The following is a 21,400-nucleotide window of genomic DNA, read 5'->3' as shown; positions in this document are numbered from 1 at the left end:
ATGGTTTATCATTGATTAAACTTCGAGAACTATACTAATGTTTTGGATTGATTACTAAGTTTAAGCTAATGGATCATTACAGTTTTAATATTATATAAAAATAATACAAATGAAAATATGAATAAAAGATTGATTCATACTGTTCATACTCATATGGGATAGCATAATGTTATATATATATTCACATATGTATGTATGTGAAAGAGAAATTTTGGGTTTCTGACAGAGTAAGAAAAAAGAAACGTTAGAAATTCCATTTTGTCTCCCCAAATGCAAACGCTATTCAGACAAAAAAGCCACGGTTTGTTTCAGCTTTTAACACTTTTTCTTACGTTTCATTCCACATGCAAACCCCTCTTTTAACCTTTCTCCACATCCGAAGTTGTTTTTTTTTTTTTTTCTCTAAAAAGGCAAAGGTTAAATAATTTTGGGTTTGGGGTCCTTCGAATATTATTATTATTATTGTTATTGTTTTTATTTGTGACATTGAAATTTCTCCCACATCTCATGCACACTCATAATTATTATCTTTCCCCACAACATTTTTCTTCCTTTAACTTTTTTTTTATATAATATTTTTATTGTGTGCCCACAACAATGTTCCCAATATTATCAACATTCCTGAATTTTTTTTTTTTTATTTGTTTGAGAAAAGTGTCAAATTTTTGTTCCTTTGATATAAAAAAGTAAATGTAGGATGAGAAATTTGAATGGTAGATACAAACTTTTTATATCCTAATTAGTGTAGGTTTTGTATACAATTAACACAATAATAGGAGAAACATTGTTAGAGAATGTTTGGTAAGAGTAGGGGACCATTATTTTCCTCCATCTTAAATAAATGTAATTATAATGGTCAAAAGTGTAAATGAGTAGTTAGGAGTGTTAGCATGTCACTTTACAAGTAGTTTCATGTGTACAAGAAGCTAAGCTATATAAATTTCGCTGGTAGATCAAAATATTAATCGAAAAATACTTAGGTGTATTTGATCGCGTAGCACCTATTTTCATTGATCACACTAATTTATCTAATCGTATTTGTCACATGATAAATTCGGAAAAGATATAACACGTAATTAATATAAAATCTTTTTTCATCTCGTGATTTGCCATTAAATTTTAGAATGTATTACGAATTTTAATTAAACATCCAACTAACCCTTAATCAAATCAATATGCCCTAAACTCACTATCTGATGTGTTATCATTTGAACATTAAATTTTAAAATATATTACAATTTTAACCCTCGAATAAGTTTAAACTATAAAATGTATATGCGAGAAATTTAATTTACAAACAAATATTTTTGAAAAGAAAAACAAGAAAAATAATTCTTTAAAAATTTATATTTTGAAATATTTTTTAGTACTTTTTTTTTAAATGCTACAAAAAAATTTACGTTAATTGAAGTCATGAATGTTAATTGAAGTCATGAATATTTGTACCGTTAAAATTAGTAAACAGTAAGTATTATAATTATAATACATAGGTAAGATTAAAAGTTAAGTTTATAGTTCAAATTGATATAATCCGATAAAAAGATTAAAAAAAATAATTTTCAATAATTTATTAAAATATTGACTTTACATTGTTATGTTAGTTATATGAACATTATTTAATAATTATAAACCGTAACTGAGCACACGAAATTTTGGACAAAAGTGATTGATTATTATTATAATAAATATTAACATTTGGTTTTTATAAAAAGAATTGGTTCACCAACCGGTTGCCTCACTCACATGGGAGACCTTGGAAGTTTCTTTCCTTCACCAACAACTTTGATTAGAATTTAGAGCCTAAAAGATGTGGTTTACAAATAGCAGCTTTTTTTTTTTTTTTTTTTGTCATTCAAATAAATTATGTTTATTATTATTATTATTTAAGAAAAAAAAATTAGTTGCAATCTGCAGAACACAATAATTTTTCATGAAAAACAATGGTGTCAAACTATGAAGTGGAAGAATGCTTTTGATATTGAATGAATAATTAAAGCAATTAAGGAAGAAAGTAGCCTAACACAACAATAATTGGCAACTTTCCTTTTTTTTTTTTTTTTTTTTTTTTTTTTTTTTAATTTTTCTATATGATTGGCAACTATTGGTGGAACTGTCCATCACTTCATATTTGTGATTTATTTCAAAAAGGAAAAACACAATCTTTTTATTCTTTCAGTTTTTAAATAATGCAATTTTAGTTATTGATTTTAAGTATGATTTCAATTTAATTCGTACTATTTTTTTTATTCAAATTTATTTCGATTTGGTTGGTAAATTTCACTATCTCAATATTTTTTTTTTTACTAAATACCTATTTTTAATTGGATGTCAATATCCATTTGTTTATTTAAAATAATTATGAAATGAAAACAAATTTAATTAACTATAATTCATTTTAATTAATTAATAGGCATCCATATTAAAAATGGAAAGTGATATTTAGTGGAAATTAAGATTAATTTTTTTTTAATATTTTGAAACTAGGACTAAATAGAAATATTTAAGGAGCAAATGGAAAATAGACCAAAAATTTGAGACCAAAAGTATATTATTTTTTAGTTATTATTCTTTTTACCACTAATGGAAAATAAAAGAAAAATGAACTCTAAACTTATAATACGTAGAACTCACTTGAACTACAAACCAAAACAAATAAGAAAATGGAAAAATGAAATTCAAATAGCAAAGCAACTAAGAAGAAAGACAGAGTTTTAAATTGGAATAAGAAAGAAAGCGATGACATTTATTGTGATTATGGTAATAAAAATGGGTCCTTTTATTGTCTTAAAAGCTCATATATAATCTACCATTTTCCATCAATATAGGCAGAAAAACGTCTCGGTCAATCCAAAAGATCATGGACCCATGTCAATGAGGTAATCAAAACCCTTTTAATCCATTAATTATTTGCTTTGTAAGTTTCGCTTGAATTATTCTTTACTTAAAATTATGTATTTCATTAATATATATGCATAACATATATATAATCCTTCAAAAGATGCCAAAATTATGTATTCACATGGCCTAGCTGGATAGAAACGGATAGCTGTTACTTCAAAGCTTCTAAATTTGTCAGTAAACTGAGGAAATGTTCTTCATTTAATCCAGATTATGATATGGGTCAACTGCGTTACTGTTGGAGGCCATGTTTAAAGATGCTTAAGGAACAAAATACTAGAAAGTAATGAGTGTGTTTCAAGGCAAATGACCCCACATGTGCCTCTGAAAATTGTTATCTCTCTCTCTCTCTCTCTCAGAGCTGCCATTAATTGTAAACCAGCGTTGCGTTGGGTTTTTCAATTTCTCTTAAGCCCCGCAGGCTCAGGCTGGCTTTATGGCAAATGGGTCTCGCGTGGACATTGCTTTCAGCACTACTCTTAGTTTTAACGCAACGAGTGACTCCTTCGTGCTCTTTTTTTTAATCGCTACTATGAGTGGTTTTTGGTTTTGGTCCCTTCTTCCCCATTGGTGTTTGGATTTTGGAATCTTCTAGGTGAATTTTAGAGGCTGAAAATCAAGTAAGAGCCCATAATTTTCTTCTTCTTCTTCGAACAGCTGGTTGGTGTTAGGTCAAAATTTGAGGGGGTTGAACTAATTTTCTGTCTTGATTTGCTTTCATCCGTTTTTTTTTTTTTTTTTTTTTTTTTGAGTTCTGGGTGTTTGTGTTTTCTGGGTGGTGGTGTATTTTGGTGAAGTGGGTGGTTGGAGGTTCTGTTCAAATGAATTCGGAGCTCAATTTGTAAAGGGATTTTCCTATTTCTTCTCTAAATTGATAGTTTGTAACCGTTTCTTCCTGTAGTTTGACAGTGATTGACTAGTTTAAAGGAATACCCATTTGTGTACTGAGTTGTTTTTGTAAGAGAAACTAGTCAACGAGCTACATTGCAGCTGATTTAGGAAATTTGAGCTTTGGGTTTCTAGGGTTCTCTGCTGATTTCGGCCTTGGGACGAGTAATTTGGCAGGCGGTTTGCTTCAGTTTCTGTTTATACAAGCTTCTTAGAGAAACTTCCAAGGTACTGAGGGAACTTTTAGTGGCCTCCGTTAAGGAGGTTCTGTGTCCTTGATGGGGGATTTTGCACTTTAGCTAGTTGTATTTAAGCCCTTGCATTGAAGTTTTTTTTTTTTTTTTTTTCCCTCTTTCTTCTACCCTTTTCAGTGGAAAGATGGCTTGCGTGAAGCTAGGATCCAAAAATGATGCATTCCAGAGGCAAGGACAGGCTTGGTATGGACCCTGAACTTAAACTCTAGACAATTTTTTTTCTTACAGCAGACATTGGTTCTGTAACTTGCTGATGGCTCTCTCATTTGTCTCAGAAGTCAGCATTAAATAGTTAGAGAATTGAGGTTTAGCCTAACAGTAATATAAATTTAGTGATGACTTTTTTAGTAAAGTGTTTGCAACTCGCTCCAACTTATTTTAGAAAAGTTTGACAAACTTATCTGGTAGTTTTTCATAGTATTCACCAATTATGCCTATACATGTCGATTGTGCTGGGATTTGCTCCTTCATGTGTTCACAGCTAAGATGGAAACTTTAAAGTTAAGAAATATAGGCATGTTTAAAGATTATATCAGAATTCGACATCCATCTGATTTGCTGATACAGAACTCCTAGTGAGTAGAATGAATAAGGGGAAACCTTTCAACTTGATTTGTTCATTTTGTTAATGGCTGCAGGTTCTGCACTAGTGGACTGCCTAGTGATATTATTGTTGAAGTTGGAGAGATGTCATTCCATCTACACAAGGTACTTTATATCATCTCTTTCATCAAATATGCATGTTTTTTTTTTTTTTTTTTTTTTTTTTTGGTGGGGGGCTCTTACAAAATGATTAAATGTTCTCATTCAACTGGAACAATTTCTCACACCTAAAATGCTGTATTGCTGTAGTTCAGGAAATTTGAAAGATATCAATGTGCTGGCTTCTGAGGCACTTAGGCTTTACAGATTGTTTGACTAATCTCCTTGATTACAGCATTAGTACAAGCGTAGTTCTAGACTTAAAGTATCGATGCATAATTGGGGAGTTAACCTGGACGAGTGGCTTACTGGCTGACATCTTTCAATTTACTTAGTTATAATATAATTTTATACCTGTTATCTTTGAGTTTGCTAATTTTAGACCTGTTATCTTTTAGTTTGCTACCTTAATATATTTGACGAGTTTTCTGATTTGAAGGATTACAATGTTAGAAGGTAGTACCCTTGCTTATGACAAAAGTGTATATTATTGCAGTTCCCTCTGCTATCGAGAAGTGGGGTTATGGAAAAAATGGTTGCTGAAGCACCGGAAGATCAAGAGGAACGAGGTGTAATAAAGATTCCTGACATTCCAGGGGGTGCCAAAACATTTGAAATGGTTGCCAAGTTCTGCTACGGGGTGAAACTTGAACTTACAGCTTCAAATGTTGTCTACCTCCGCTGTGCAGCTGAGCGCCTGGAAATGACTGAGGAGTATGGGGAGGGTAATCTCATTTGTCAGACTGAGGCCTTCCTGAATCAAGTTGTCCTCAAAAGCTGGAAGGACTCTTTGATAGCACTACAGACCTGCGATGATATTCTCTCTTATGCAGATGAACTCCAGATTACTAAAAGATGTATCGAGTCACTAGCTATTAAAGCATCAACTGACCCAAGTTTATTTGGGTGGCCAATTGTAGAGCATGGAGGACCCATGCAAAGTCCAGGTGGCAGTGTTTTGTGGAATGGCATAAGTACAGGAGCTAGGCCAAAAAATTCAAGTCTGGATTGGTGGTATGAGGATGCGGCAACCTTGAGCTTACCTCTTTACAAGAGGCTAATTTCTGTCATGGAATCACGCGGTATCAAACAGGAAATTATTGCAGGGTCTGTCACTTCCTATGCTAAAAGGTACATTCCCGGTCTAAATCGGCGTCAAGGTCCTAGTGAATCGAGTAGCCGATTGGCACCAGTGGCTTTGGGGACCCCACCCTCAGAAGATGAACAGAAACTTTTACTGGAAGAGATTGATAGGATGCTTCCAATGCAGAAGAGCCTGGTTCCAACTAAGTTGCTTTTTGGTTTGTTGCGTACATCCATGATTCTTCGGGTCAATCCCTCTTGCATCTCAAACTTAGAGAAAAGGGTGGGGATGCAGCTTGATCAAGCCACTTTAGAAGATCTTTTGATGCCCAATTTCTCTTACTCCATGGAGACACTTTACAATGTTGATTGCGTACAAAGGATTCTTGAACACTTCCTCGCAGTGGATCAGATCGCTCACGGGGGTGCCTCTCCATGTTCTATTGATGATGAACAACTGATAGGGTCGCCCTCTTTGCCACCAATTACCATGGTTGCAAAGCTGATAGATGGATACCTTGCAGAAGTTGCTCCCGATGTCAATTTGAAGCTTCCTAAGTTTCAAGCTCTTGCGGCTGCAGTTCCTGATTACGCTAGACCTTTGGATGATGGTCTTTATCGTGCCATAGACATATATCTGAAGGTATGGATTATATTATCATAGCAGTCGAATTGCATGGTACTGTACAGTTGCAAGTCTGATATCTAATTTGGCTGCCTGCATCATTGTGGGGGAAAGGTTTGGTCTATTATTTTGATATCCTCTGACATTCATCTTCGCACAGACCCTCAATCCCATTCTTTGGGCAGGATTCTTTTTGCACGTAGTTGTAGGATTGCCTCATGTTATAGGCTTCTTGATGTGCTTGGTTTTTATTATTAACCAAATCAGCCTCAAGTTTTTATTGTTGTTGTTAATCTTGAAATGGTCGTTTTTATTGTAGATGCTTCTCATTTATTATTACTGATAGTAAAGACTATTATCTTGGATAAGAAATACTTCTCTAAGAGGGTGGGGAGGAAAGAGCCTGCCCAAGTTCAAAAGAACAACAAAATCCTCTTCAACTGACGGAATAAATAGTTATAATAGTCTCATCAAGCATTTCAACCGGAGGCCATAAAAGCAATCATATCTCAGATCAACGAAATCTTCTCTCAGCCCTTTGAAAATTTCTTCTCCAATCACCAAGTACAATATCGAAATAATTTTTTTTTTACTTAAGTATTAGATTTGGTTATGTTTCTACTTTCTGATACCACATCTATTTGTGCATTGTGCATTGTGCATGTGAATGCCACTGGCTGATCAAATTGCCCTAGTTTAATTTCTGACTAAAAAAGAACCCGACCGTTGTAACAATTTGTGTGGTTATAGTATTAGTATCAATTTGGATGCGAAGAACTCCAAATTTGACATTCCACCTTTCTGTTTTTATGCAAAGATGTTTTGGCATGTTTTTATGCACTATGGCTTGGTCATGTTTGCTAATTTTTCCCAATGTTCATCTGCAGTCACACCCATGGCTGGGAGAATCTGACAGAGAACAACTATGTCGACTGATGGACTGCCAGAAGCTTTCCTTAGAAGCTTGTACACATGCTGCACAGAATGAGAGGCTACCCCTCAGAATTATCGTTCAAGTACTCTTTTTCGAGCAGCTTCAGCTCAGGACCTCAATTGCTGGCTGTTTTCTGGTTTCAGACAATCTTGATGGATCCAGACAGTTGAGAAGTGGGATTGTTGGATCCAATGAAGGAGGTTGGGGAACGGCTGTTAGAGAGAATCAGGTTTTGAAGGTGGGGATGGATAACATGAGGATGCGGGTATCCGAGCTCGAGAAGGAATGCTCAAACATGAGGCAAGAGATTGAGAAATTGGGGAGAACAAAGGGTTCAAGCGCATGGGGAAACATGTCTAAGAAATTTGGATTCAAGTTGAAATCTCAAATGTGCAGTGCTCAAGAGGGTTCAGTCAGTAACCAATATAATGGGAATAGGAAAACAGAGAAGTTGAAGAACAGCCAAGGAAAGCAGAAGAGGACAGCTGCAATTTCAAATGAGTAGAAAGACCCGTTCTTTTACCACTTTGCTTCTTTATTTGTTTCACAGTGTCCTTATTGCTAGTGATGTTGCTGCTTGTACTTCCTAAAGAAAAATAGAAAAGACAAAAGAGGTACATTGCTTGTCCCTATCTTGCATCTGTTTATATTATTCATTTTGTTACACAACCATCCTATCCAACCCATTTATTTGGGGAAAGACAAATCTCAATGTTGTATGTTGGTATTTAGTTGCAAAACACCTTGAGAAATGAATCTCTTCTATAATAATAGGTGACAGGTGACAACAAGTGGACAATCTTGAGTTGGTTTTGAATTAAAGTATAGAAGCCTGCGGTAATTGGTGGCTTTGAAAAAATTATAATTTCCTCCCTCATAAAAACAGGTCACAGTGATTGATTAAGATACCATACAGATAAGCCATTTTTGGATAAGATAAGCTTGATTGGTTCTGCAATAGATGTTCAATTTTATTACAAAAACGTCAAAGACATTTTATTAGTTTAAATATATGGGACAAGAAATTTGAACTTTCAACTGTTGAATTGAAGATATTTGAGTTTGGTGCAGGTTGACACAATTTTTTATAAGTAAATAGTCATGGTTATCATAGAATTATAGATCCAACTTTACTAACAACTTAAGGTCACATATCTAGATCTAGAATGAATGAAGGAATAAGAAAAAAAACTTATGATTATCATAATTGTTGTCCAAAAAAAGTACTTAAATAGAGATTGTTTACCAAACACCGTACATATGCACTGCACAGCCAAGAATCTAATCAACTATTTGAACAAAATCGCATTCCCAACAGTCGTCAACGATGAATAACTAAAATCCATTGATGTCAGAATTTTCAATCTGCCACAATCGGTTCAAATAATTCCATTTTCATCCCAAATTTGTGATAATAATATATGGGAGAGAAAAAAACAAACCCTCAAACGACAAATTTGACCTTGTCCAACCCCTATCCAAACATGCACATTCTGCGTCTCAATTCTTTATTTAAAGGGGAAAAAAAGAGAGACAAAATATAACAATTATTTATAACTCAAAAATTGTCACATTGATTTTGACACACGAGAAAACAGATACAAGTAACATTATCTTGATGTTTCCAACTCAATCTTGATAAAAGTAGATTTTTTCAGTGTATTGTATAATCAATGAATGTGTCAGATTTATTTTCTGTTATGCTTTATTTTCTGTTATGCTTAATAAGGATCAAGTTGATGGTATCAAAGTGATGAAGTATGATTGACAATTTGTTCAACTACATAACTGAAGTGGCTGGCTGGCCGAAGATGAGAACGGATCATTCTGATCGTGATTCGTAATTGAGTTCCGATTAAAGCAGCATCAAAACCCTAATAAAAACACGTAGAAATTCAACTAATCCTATTAAGAGTAAATAAAACTCTCTTATTCTTATTCTTATTCTTCTTATTATTAATTATTTATAACAAAAACTCGATTAAGTTACGAAGTATAGCTGTCAACTACTAAGTATAACAGAAAATAATAGTCTGTTATGCTTAACAGATACTTCCACTTGACTATACAATACAATACAGTACTTGCTCTAATAATAATAAACAAACACATTATATTGAAAGAAGATAAAGATACAAGAATTCAATACAACCTTGAGATATACAAGAGAAGAAAACACAAATGATATACAAGTGAATCTGGACCACCAATCCGCTAACCACTGCTTTAAACAACAATAAGCATGATGAAGCTTTATATATCTACTTGTGGAAAAAAAGAAAAAAAAAAGCTGGTAGGTGGTGGGACGAGTGACTAAGTTTGATAAAAATTTGCTGTGCTTTCATCTCTGTTTTTGTTCTTTGTACTGTAGAATATCATGCATCTATTTTCAGGAGAGTGTTAAGGGATGTACTGTTGAATCTTTGAGCAAAGCCTCTAATCACTAGGACGATAACATCTCGGAGGTGTCGGGAATGCACAATTAAGTCGACCTCATTTTCGGAGTCCACTACAATTCTAAGCCGATGTTGATCACTTCTAAAAAGCTCAACCTGTTGCATCATTTAGACCCACCAACAAGAATTATGCATAGCAATCTAGTGAGGTGATCAATGAAAGATTCAGGCAGATGCTAAAGATATATGCAAACCAACCGATGTGTCAGATCCTAACTGCATGATACAACACATTGAAGGAAAATCCTATGTTAATCTATATTTCATTAGTTATGCATTATTCCTAGAGCCCTATAAATATGTTTTCTTACTTCTCATCTTTGAGTGAATCCATATGGCTGTGAAAATGCCAAATTCTGAATCACTCAAAAACAAAACAAAAAAATGAAGATTGAAATTGACTTTTATTTCCAGTATCTCCAGTGCAAAACTTATCACATTAATTATCCCATAAAGAATAAGTGAAATTGTAAACAAGTAGCTAAAACTACTGGTGCCAAATTGCAAGACAGAAAACGGGGAAGAAAAAGACAACCATAAAGATGCCAGCCCAGATAGCAGGGATGGGAGGTTTAAGCTCAAGCACGTTTAAAGGCGAAGAAGCTTACATGAAATGGGGGTGCATAACTTCCACGAATTTCTGTAGTCGGAAAAGATGTCTTTGAACCTGGCTTTACAACCTTCACTCTTTTTTTATTAATTTCCAGAATTCTTCTCTCGAGGCTTCCAACTAGGGAAATCTGGGAGGATATTGGCCAAATAGTGGTTACTTTGTCTTCCATCTACGACCCTTAAAATGAACTACAGCGTAAATTGTAACAAAAAAAAAATTGTGCAAACTAAGAGGGTGTACCTTCTTCTGAGCACGGTCCTTGTCATACAGCACCTGTCACAAGAGCATTGAGCAATAAATTCAAGGGAAAACGAGTAAAACAAGAACATTTTAGCAATGTAAGGGGCAACCAGTCAGACCAATTCAAGTCCAGAAAAACAAGGAACACTACTTATCTCCAATTTTCACTTCATAATAATCTCAATGTTACATCAACCAATCATCAAAAGATCATACTACAGAGTTCTAAAAACACATCCCTCTTTGCCTTTAAAAAAAAACAAGAAGAAAAAAAACCCCCTCAGTTTCTGGCATAATTATTTGAAATTGGAGACTGTATTTGGTTAGTCTTGTTGAACTAATCTAAGCCCACGACCTGACTTGAATTAGAGAAGTCCCAACTCAACCTGTAGCTAAGAAAGATTCAACTCCTTCCTTTTCTACCCTTACTTTTGAAGATATATATACCCATCAACAGAATTATGTCACTTGATGACATGTTTCAACGAATGAGCACCAACACAATGCCCTAGATTGTCACCATAATAAAATGAAATTAAATGCATATGAAGATTTCCTTTTCATACCTCAAACTTTACAGAACCAAGATCAAGCTTTTGCTTAACTTCCCTAACAACATCAGGCTCTGAGAAAATAAACATCTATCAGGTTATTTCATAGAAAGAAAAATAGGATATATTATTGAATGAAAAAAAGATAAAAGTATAACAGATCCCAGCTATAATAACATAATATGCAATAGATTTACACAGCAATACGTGCAATAGTTTGATGAGAAAAATTAAAATCATCAAATATGAATGTCTTCAACATGTTAACATTTATGCAGCTTTGGAAAGATTATCACTCTACAACTTTGGAAATACATTGTTTACTTGCTTAACATTTATGCATCATTAAGAACGCCTCCACAGTTCTTGAAGATGAAACTTTCATTTCCCTACAAAGTTTTGGTGCAAAGGTCTTTATTGGGAATAGTCGCCTTTAAACAGTTAGTAAGGACTTGATTATTAAACAATGTTCAGGTTGGTGAGAGTCCTTTACTTTGTTTACTAGCTTGCTTCTTTCCTAATGATACATGAAAAAACTTAATTTCTTTTGGAAAAAAAAAACTAGAAATAAAACGTTGATGGAGCAGTTCCTTTGGTTTAGATCAATAAACTCACTATATAACAGATATTACATTTGCTACAGCAGATATGGTAAGAAAAATAGTATCCAATTATTACATTTTCCAGAAAAGAACAAAGGATTGACTTAGTTTGTTACTTGCTTAGGATATTCTTGTTAATTTCTCCTTCCCCTCTTGAGAATCTTCGGTAATCATATTAATATACTGTTTAAAAAAAATCACGTACAAGAGTTTAGGAAAAAAACAGCAACACAAGATATGACATTTTGAATTACCAACAGCAATTGACTCTGTAGACGCTGAAACAGGTTGACCTTCAATACCATCTTCTCTCACAGGGGTATAAATGGCAACCAACCTATAGCCCACGTCGTCAACATTAGCTTCATACATCCTGCCTGTTTCTCCTGGAGTTTCATTAAACAAAACAACTCAAAATAAGAATAGGTTGGCTAACCTAATTTCTAAACTAAGAAACAAATAAATAAACTTGCATGCCATTTTGCAGACGGAAACAAATGTCATTATGTGACCACTGTATGCAAAATTCAGAAGCCGTAAACAGAATAATGCTAGAAAGGTTGAGAAACAGGACACATAAACAAGAGGCTCAAGCTCAAAGCCTCACTTAATTTTTAAATAAAACATTTTTATAACAAATATCTGTACCCCTGAATTTTAAGTTTAATATCCATTTGGCTCTAAGTTTCAAAACATAATATTGAGTTTTAAATTCAGTTTTCATTTGGTCCCTATCTTTCAATATTTTCCACCCGATAAGGCAAGAGGCTGGGTTGACTCTATGGATACAAGTAAGAGAAATACTGCAGCATGGTGTTCTTTGAATGTGGAATTCAAGGATTACTCAATTCAGGATATTTGTTTCAACTGGGTGGCTTTCATTCATCAACCACTCTAACGGGGGCTGATTTTTCTGCTCTTCTAAGAAGACCAAGTTTTTGCATCTTTATGGCCTTTGATGTTTTCGAGGACCTCTTATTCAATTTTGATAGATATAGGGGATTATCTGTGGGGGCATTCTGTATTTTCCCTGCACTCTACCTGTTTTTGTATTTCGGTTTCTGGTTTTGTTTTTTCTGTGGCTGTATGTTCCTGAACTATTTGATTTGTATTTGTTCTCGGTTTCTTTTATTTTGGGACATGATGATGGCGCTAACGGGATGTCAACCGAGTTGAGGTATCCAGGTGTGCCTCCTGATCCTATATCTCTCTCTTTTATGGCTTTTCTACTATTTTCATTGTATAATTCTCCTATACCTTGAGGTTCTATTATTGATATAAGAAGCCTATCTCCCTTCCAAAAAAAAAAAATTTACACCTTTGCTCTTGAGGTATCACTAATGCTCACTTAGCATTTGGTGTTAACTTCCAGGTAATATTTAAATTTGAAATAATTATAGTTGAATTTTTTTAATTAATCTTAATAGTGATATAAAGTTAGTGATTTAATTTAATTATTAGATATTAAAGATTAACATCAAGGACTGAAATAAGAATTTAATGAAAATCAAGATTAAATGTGTAAACTTGAAGCTAAGAAGCAAATGAAAATAAAATTCAAAACTCAATGGTAAACAAAATGTAGCTTAATGTAACATTTTGAAGCCTAGGAAGCAAATGCAATTAAACTTGAAACTTGAAACATTCTGAAATCTAGAAACCAAATGAAAACAAGACCCAGAACCTAAGAATTAAAAATGTATTTTTTCTCTTAACTTACTTAACCTTATCAGCTTAAGCTTTGGGCACTACTAGACATTTACAGTTAGGCCTCTGATTATAAAAGCCTACTCTGGGGAGGGCAGAAGCAAGAGAGTTTCTTGGCTTTCTTGAACTTGACAATCTCCAGAAGGAAATATTAATAAATGAAGATACTAATCAAGCCAAGGTTTCACTTCCTTTTCAAAAATAGGAAAAGAATGGTATGCTCTCCCTCCCTTGAAATTAAAGGTTGAGTTCATCATCCCTACGATTTTTGTACTCAATGCTAATTCCTTCTAACTCTATATTTCTAGTCCAAGCGACGAGAAGACCACATGTTAATACACAAGGAAACATATAAAGAGAGTGTAAAGATCGAGAATATATTGAACACAGTAAATTTTTTTTCTAATCTATCAGATGTCCCAAAGGAACAGTTCTTTCCTAATCTATCATCTCAAGCTCATGGCTATCGTATATGCTAGCTCATTATTATCAACATTATTAAAATAAAATCATTAAAATAATGAGAAGAGACTAGTACTAAAAAATACATCATAGAGAAAGAACAAAACCAACAAAAGAAGTAAGAGGTGGTGCTCATTATTATCCAAAGGCAAGAAATGCACAAAACATATAAGAGGTGATGTTCTTATTCATCGAGACAAGAACTAATTTTTTATATATATACAAGCAGGGAAATATCATTAAAAAGGGGCCAAAGCTGGAGACGAAAATTAATATTAGAAGAAAAGAAAAGGTATCTAAAATACCTGGGATAGAGATAAGATCAGGGCTCCCAACCATGGACCTAAGCCACTGTATTCTACTCTTCCCTTCTTTTCCTCCACTATAAGTGCCACGAACTGCATATAAATTGGTATGAAATCCTCTGCCTTCTATCTCCAGCTTATCAATCTTAGGAACGCCTACAAGGTAAAGAAGGGTTTAAAAGTAAGATGCTTAATTGGAAGTAACGCAGAAGACGTGAAACCAACCACAGAAGAACGACTAAAGTTATTAAAAGTCTTCATCAGCAAAAATGAAGTAAAGAAGCCTTAAATATACTAATAATGCCAAAAATACATATGTTCTAGGAAGATAATCTACAGACTCTTTCTAATCCAAGCTTATGAAAAATTGAAAATTGACAAAACACAAACAACAATTTACACAGTTCAAATCAACGAATCAATGGTAAAGATAATACATAGGATTTATAAAACTATTGAATTGGTGTTAAACTTTGGGTCTCCATGTGCTTCATATCTTGTAACGTAATGTGAATAGAGAAGATTTAAATTTTAACCGTCAGTGAATAGTCTAAAATATGATGTAAAAAAAGGTCCATCTGATATAAGAAAGGGGTACAAAATTTAATCTGATTGACCACTGTTTTCAAGAAAAAAGAAAAAAAAAAAGAAAGAAACTATTATGTATATTATACTTATCACTTATGTTACTGTACAGCCATTTATGTCAAAATATTACGTGCTATCTATTACAACTGTATTGAACTAACAAAATTTACACATTTGAGAGTATTTGAAAAGTCTATGACCTGGTAACACGGATGAAGTCTCAGCATAGGTTGGCTCAGTTGATCTTCCAAAGGAATCTATCACGATGCACTCACATCTTAAACAATGACCAATGTCCTCAAGACGGACTTTGTAAGAGCATGAACGTTGTGTAGGTAAAAGCTCAAAAGACTTGGTATCTCCTACTTCAGTTGAACTGGACCTGTTTATTGTATTTGTTGCATTAAGAAGAAAATTTGAGAGTTACATAACATTGCATGTACATGTTCTCTATACATTTTTTATTCCAAAACATCAATCGAGTAAACAAAGTAGACTCCAGTTGAACACCAAGAATCTATACAATTGATATGCCATCCCTACGTTAACATTATGCATTAAATTAAATAGAAATATAATCCAAATAATCAGATATTAAACCATGCTCTGATGGGCGGAATGACAGTGAACAGATGTTTAGTTTTGATAAACCAAAAAACAAAAACACAATATTTTTTCGAACCAGTATATTGGCAACCAAAGAAGCCATTTAACAAGAATTGAAGAACGAAAGCACAGGATGAATGTATGATACCATACCATTGGTACGTTACTTCTTTTATATACTTATTCCAGACCAATTGCTGATGGTCACCCTTTGGGATCACTTCTACTGCAGTTAGGACATCACCTTCAATTGCCTTTCCGGTGATAGCAAGCATTTCCACATTAGGAAGCTCTATAGATCAACATGTCAAAATTTAAAAATAAAATCCAAAAAAGCTTCACATAATAAAATTAATTAGAAGTAAAACTTCCAAGCAGATTGGAAATTTTTATTACCTGGGAGGATAATGCCTGTTGGATCAGACAACACGAGTTCTCCAACAATAGAATCTGAACGAACTGGTGTGTACCTGTTGGATAGTGGTTACAAAAGTGATCCTTTAGAGCACTGTATCTGATGGCTTGGCTGCTAAAAGAACTACATAACAAGTCAAAGTGAAAAAAAGACTTCATGTGATTTGACTTACATGAACAACTGTGCAGAAAATTCTTTCTTAATACATTATGAGGTCTAAATTTTAGAATGATCAAACTTAAAAAACATATGAAGCAAGAAAACAGATAATATGGACAGATGTCAAAAGATAGTAACAAGAATCCTCCTTTTGAAATTCTTGTTGTGGGCTTCTTAGCTTCAGATTTGCCTTTTGGTGGCTCCTTAAAAAAAGAGACCACCACGTGCAGAAATAAAAGTGTACGGAAATAATTATTGTTTGTCTTTTTAATAATAATTATTGTTTGTCTTTTTAATATTCCTTTTACTCATAGGAAAGATTGCCTCGAGACAGTAGGCTTAATGCTTCTTCATGGTGCTCCCTTCCTACGCTTTTTGAAGAATACTTCGTGCAGGACATAAGTCTAAATTGGCGTACTTTTTTCCAGCAGGATTGCTAGCCCTTGTTATTGTATTTTTAATTGATGTATTGGTTAGCTATAGATAGATACTATTGGCTTTGTGAGTGTGCTAGGATTCTTTTGCACCTAGATATTGGGTTTTTGTATTTTGATTTGGGATATTTTTTTAGATGATATGAGTGCTAAGAGGATGTCAACCTAGTTGAGATGTCTGGCTACACCTCTTTATCCTTTGTTCTTCATTTTCACTGCACCTCTAATCCAAAATTACTTTCATTTCCTATGTACTATGAGCATTAGTCTCATTTTGTTATCTTGAGGCTCGTTTCTTATTCAAAAAAAATTTCACCTAGTTTGAATTTTTTTTACTTTTGTTTCCTCTCAAGTACTTTGAGAATTAGACTCATTCATCATTTCAATGAAAAGTCTCGTTTCAGTTAAAATAATAATAACAATGACAATAATAACAGTTTTTTTAAAAAAAATTAAGAAAAAGCAACTACTGTTTTCCATTCACTTCATCTACGACTAGCTACAATAACTCCAGCCCAATAACAAATAATAACTGCACGGGCATCATGAGGATGCATGAAGTTATAAGGTAAGAGCATTGGACATTACATATTAGAGAGGAAAAGTATTATTACCCAAATATCAAACGGCAGTTATAATCAGCTTCAGTGACTTTATAGGTCATAGATGTTGCTCCCTTAATGAGAAGGATTGTTCCATCATTCTTCTCTTGATACCAACTAAAGAGGCTTGCTCCCTCATAACCACCAAAATATTTGCCTTCTCCAGAATAAATACCAAATGACAATTCTTTGACACAAACACCAGAAACCACTGGTAAGGCTGTCACAATATTTATCAAAAGTCAACAAATCAAAAACTGAAAGAAATTAGCCCACATGTTGCTGTGAAGGACGTAAGAAACAAATTGTTAGGTTTCCCAAAAAGAAAACTGTAATAACCTAACTTAATGGCAGGGAAACAGAGTATCCTCTGTTGTTTTATTTATTTATAATGCCAAATACATTCATAAGCTTTAAACAGTAAAGAACATCAAAGAAAAGCAATAACAAATAGCATACCAACAAGTAGTCTACCCTAGGATGCCTTGGCTACAGCAGCCGCCCTCCCAAACTTTTATCAAAATTAGACCTACCTCCCCAATCCCAAAAAGATGCTATATATAGGCATTATCCAACCTTCTCTCTCTCCCCCCCTGGGTCCCACACGCACGATCTCCCATTTATTTTCCTTTTCCCACATTCTTGTCCAGCTGAATTACTTTTCTGTCCCTCCTCTTATATGTATGCAATATGGGGGGTCTTACAATACCCCTTGGTTCCACATTCACCTTGTCCTCAAGGTGGAAAGAAGGGAATTGTTGATTCATTTGATAAACTGATTCCCACGTAGCATCACTCTCTTGTAGGCCTTGCCATTTGATTAACCACTCGTTAGCCCCTAACTCCTTATTCCAACGGATTCCGAGGACATTTTCTGGTTGAAGCTGTAATTCAAAGTTTTCTGTCAACATGGGGTGCTGGTGCTGAACCACTTGCTGTGCCCCCAGCTTGGGTTTGAGCTGAGAGATGTGGAATACATTGTGTATTGCTGCCTCCGGAGGAAGGTCCAGCCGATAAGCCACAGCTCCAATTTCTTCAATGATCTTGTAAGGCCCATAATACCTAGGAGCCAATTTTTCTGATTTCTTCCGAGCCAAGGAGCGTTGTCTGTAAGGTTTGAGTTTGAGATAGACCTCCTCTCCCACCTTTAGCTTAAGTTCCCTTCTCTTTAGATCAGCAAACTTCTTCATGCGATTTTGAGCTAAAGTCAAATTTTTCTTCAAGGCACTCAAGGCTGAATCACGTTCTTTCAGCAATACTTCCACTTCATTGTTAGTAGTTTTCTTGTCCCCGTAGGATAGCAAAGGGGGAGGGGAACGACCATAAACTGCCTCAAAAGGAGTAGTTTTTGTAGATGCGTGAAAGGCAGTGTTGTACCACAATTCGGCCCACGGTATGAACTGATCCCACTTGTGCGGCTGCTCATTGCAAAAACATCTCAAGTAAGTCTCCAAGCATTGATTTACTCTCTCAGTTTGTCCATCCGTCTGTGGGTGGAAAGCTGTACTTCTTTTCAATAAGGTCCCCATGGATGCGAATAGTTCCCTCCAAAAATTGCTGAGGAAGATCTTGTCTCTGTCAGATATGATAGAATTTGGAATTCCATGGCGCCTAACTATCTTGTCAATGAAGGTCATCGCTACTTGTTTCGCCGAGAAGGGGTGTTTGAGAGTGATGAAGTAGGCATATTTAGTGAGACGATCCACCACCACCATAATTACATTCATGCCTCCTGCCTTAGGTAATCCTTCAATAAAGTCCATTGTCCAATCTTCCAGGATTTTGTCCGGAATGGGTAGGGGTTGAAGAACACCAGCCGGTTTAGTAGCTTCATATTTGTTCCGCTGACATACTTCACACTGTTCCACGTATTTTTTGATATCATTCTTCATCCCCTGCCAATAAAGTTCCCCACTCATCCTTTTGTACGTTCGTAGGAATCCCGAATGGCCTCCTAGCACTGAATCATGAAATGTGTGCAGCAATCTTGGAATGAGGGAGGAAGTTTGGGGTAGTACAAGTCTTCCTTTATAGAGTAACCTACCATTCTTCCACTCGAATTTTCCATCCACTTCTTGTTCCTTCTTCAGCTTTGTCACAATTTTCTGTAGCCCTTCATCTTTGTCAACTTCCTCACACACAACACTGATGTCGACAATACCCGAAGTTGTCATCTCATGAAGCTCTATCTTCGGTTCCACTCTTGAGAGGGCATCTGCTGCCTTGTTGAGTTGGCCCGGTTGGTAGAGTATTTCAAAATCATACCCTAGGAGTTTGGTTAGCCATTTCTGGAATTGGGGCTGCACTTCCCTCTGCTCCAGCAGAAACTTCAAAGCCTTCTGGTCTGAGAGTATAGAAAATTTCCTTCCCAATAGGTAGTGCCTCCACCGTTGTACAGATAATACCACAGCCATCAATTCTCTTTCATATATGGACTTTGCCTGGCCTCTTTGCGAGAGTTTCTGACTATAAAAAGCTATGGGATGCCCTCTTTGCGATAAAACTGCTCCCAAGCCGCTGCCTGAAGCGTCAGTTTCTATGGTAAATGACAAACTCCAATCGGGCAGTGCCAAGACTGGTATCGTTGTCATTGCCACCTTCAGCCTGACGAATGCTGTTTCAGCGTCTTCATTCCATTTAAAAGCATTTTTCTGTAATAGTTTAGTAAGGGGGGTTGCAATGTTGCTGTAACCCTTAACAAACCTTCTGTAATATCCAGTCAGCCCCAGAAATCCTCTTAATTCAGTCACATCGGAAGGTCTTGGCCAATTTACCATACTTCTAATCTTATCTTCATCTGCCTCTACCCCTGCCTTAGATATTTGGTGTCCCAAATATTGGATTTTGGAATGAGCGAACACACATTTCTTGTGATTGGCATAGAGTTGATTATCCCTTAACACAGCAAAAACCATCCCTAGGTGTTTCTCATGTTCAGTGATGTCCCTGCTATATACTAAGATGTCATCAAAAAATACCAACACACAACGTCTAAGGAAAGGCTTGAAAACCTGATTCATTAGTGATTGAAACGTTGCTGGTGCGTTGGTGAGACCGAAAGGCATCACTAGGAATTCATAATGGCCTTCATGGGTGTGAAACGCTGTTTTCTCTATATCTTCTTCCTTCATTCTAATTTGGTGGTAACCCGATTTGAGGTCCAGTTTAGAGAAAACAGCTGCTCCATATAACTCATCCAATAGTTCTTCAATCACCGGAATAGGAAATTTATCTGAGATTGTAGCTTGATTCAACTTCCGGTAATCAACACAAAAACGCCACCCTCCATCTTTCTTTTTAACCAGGAGAACAGGGCTGGAATATGGGCTTCGGCTTGGGCGGATGACACCATCTTGCAGCATTTCAGCCACTAGCTTCTCTATCTCCCCTTTTTGGATATGTCCATATTTATAGGGTCTTACATTGATCGGCTTTTGGTCGGGTAGTGTCAATATCCTGTGGTCGATATCTCTCTTTGGAGGGAGTCCCTTTGGTGTGGTAAAAATATCTGTGTACTGTTGTAGTAAAAACCGAATCATAGGGATATCCGCTTCATCTCCATCCTCTTTCTCATCAGTCTTGTAAGTATCATCAGTTTCTACTTCCATGTTTGCCCACTCCAATAGAAATCCTTGATCCTCCTCTTGCCATGTCTTTTCCAATGTCCTTAGTGAACATTCGGCCCTGATGAGGGAAGGGTCTCCTTTCAATACGATCTGTCTACCACCGTTCCAAAAGCTCATCGTCAAGGAAGGCCAGTGGATCTTCATAGTACCTGTGGTGTCCAGCCACTGCATTCCTAAGACAGCATCAACCGAGCCCAGTTCTACCGCTAAGAAATCTGCTATGATGGTAATTTCGTCAAGCTTCAATTCCACTCTTCGGCATATCCCCTTTCCCTTACAGCGTGTTCCATTTCCTATGGTATAACCGAACGAAGTGTGTGGATCCATTCCCAGCTCTAATTCTGCTGCCAAAGAGTGATGGATGAAATTATGGGTTGCCCCGCTATCAATTAGTAACACTACCTCCTTCTGCCTTATCCATCCCTTGAGTTTCATCGTTCCTTTTGCGGAAATCCGAGTCATGGTCTTCAGTTCAATTGCAGCCTCATCGGTAAGTTCTAAAGCCTTCAGCTCTACGGTTTCCTCGATTACTTCCTCTTGGCTGTCTCCTTCTTCATCCTCTTCTTCTTCATTCATGATGAAGAACATCAGTTCTCTTTTCTCCTTGGTTTTGCACCGGTGACCAGGAGAATACTTATCATTACATCTGA

At 35.5% G+C, this 21,400-nt stretch overlaps 2 protein-coding genes across 4 annotated transcripts in view; one reads left to right on the top strand and one right to left on the bottom strand.

Annotated features, from left to right (window-relative positions):
* Nucleotides 1-3,065: 3,065 nt before the first annotated feature.
* Nucleotides 3,066-8,175, top strand: LOC103484322 (BTB/POZ domain-containing protein At1g30440). Of its 2 annotated transcripts, none has more exons than XM_008441339.3 (6): nucleotides 3,066-3,518; nucleotides 3,922-4,014; nucleotides 4,158-4,223; nucleotides 4,679-4,748; nucleotides 5,239-6,468; nucleotides 7,338-8,175. In XM_008441339.3, exons 3-6 carry the CDS (start codon nucleotides 4,165-4,167, stop codon nucleotides 7,887-7,889), a joined length of 1,911 nt encoding a protein of 636 aa, XP_008439561.1. In that variant the 5' UTR covers nucleotides 3,066-3,518; nucleotides 3,922-4,014; nucleotides 4,158-4,164; the 3' UTR covers nucleotides 7,890-8,175. The 2 variants fall into 2 exon arrangements, with proteins under 2 accessions (XP_008439561.1, XP_008439560.1); XM_008441338.3 differs by having other exon boundaries at nucleotides 3,800-4,014.
* A 1,302-nt stretch (nucleotides 8,176-9,477) lies between these two features.
* Nucleotides 9,478-21,400, bottom strand: part of LOC103484321 (187-kDa microtubule-associated protein AIR9) — a 42,365-nt gene continuing 30,442 nt past the window's right edge. For both annotated transcript variants that reach the window (XM_008441336.3, XM_017043837.2), the window contains 10 exons: nucleotides 17,137-17,344; nucleotides 15,911-15,984; nucleotides 15,668-15,806; nucleotides 15,109-15,290; nucleotides 14,321-14,476; nucleotides 12,101-12,232; nucleotides 11,260-11,318; nucleotides 10,694-10,726; nucleotides 10,449-10,580; nucleotides 9,478-9,936 (listed from right to left, as the gene is read on the bottom strand). In XM_008441336.3, coding sequence (XP_008439558.1) covers nucleotides 9,760-9,936; nucleotides 10,449-10,580; nucleotides 10,694-10,726; nucleotides 11,260-11,318; nucleotides 12,101-12,232; nucleotides 14,321-14,476; nucleotides 15,109-15,290; nucleotides 15,668-15,806; nucleotides 15,911-15,984; nucleotides 17,137-17,344 — 1,292 coding nt within the window. In that variant the 3' untranslated portion in view covers nucleotides 9,478-9,759. The remainder of the gene's footprint in view (nucleotides 9,937-10,448; nucleotides 10,581-10,693; nucleotides 10,727-11,259; nucleotides 11,319-12,100; nucleotides 12,233-14,320; nucleotides 14,477-15,108; nucleotides 15,291-15,667; nucleotides 15,807-15,910; nucleotides 15,985-17,136; nucleotides 17,345-21,400) is intronic.

The sequence above is a fragment of the Cucumis melo genome, chromosome 8 (genome assembly GCF_025177605.1).
Source record: "Cucumis melo cultivar AY chromosome 8, USDA_Cmelo_AY_1.0, whole genome shotgun sequence".
NCBI classification, from domain to species: Eukaryota; Viridiplantae; Streptophyta; class Magnoliopsida; order Cucurbitales; family Cucurbitaceae; genus Cucumis; species Cucumis melo.
This window is presented reverse-complemented; position numbering and strand designations above follow the sequence as displayed.

What these genes read in the sequence shown, in the direction of transcription:
- LOC103484322 (XM_008441339.3), top strand. Translation starts at nt 4,165, where the DNA reads ATGGCTTGCGTGAAGCTAGGATCCAAAAATGATGCATTCCAGAGGCAA. An exon ending in CAGAGGCAAGGACAGGCTTG is followed by an intron (nt 4,224 to 4,678) that starts GTATGGACCCTG and finishes TAATGGCTGCAG; the next exon opens with GTTCTGCACTAGTGGACTGC. An exon ending in TGTCATTCCATCTACACAAG is followed by an intron (nt 4,749 to 5,238) that starts GTACTTTATATC and finishes ATATTATTGCAG; the next exon opens with TTCCCTCTGCTATCGAGAAG.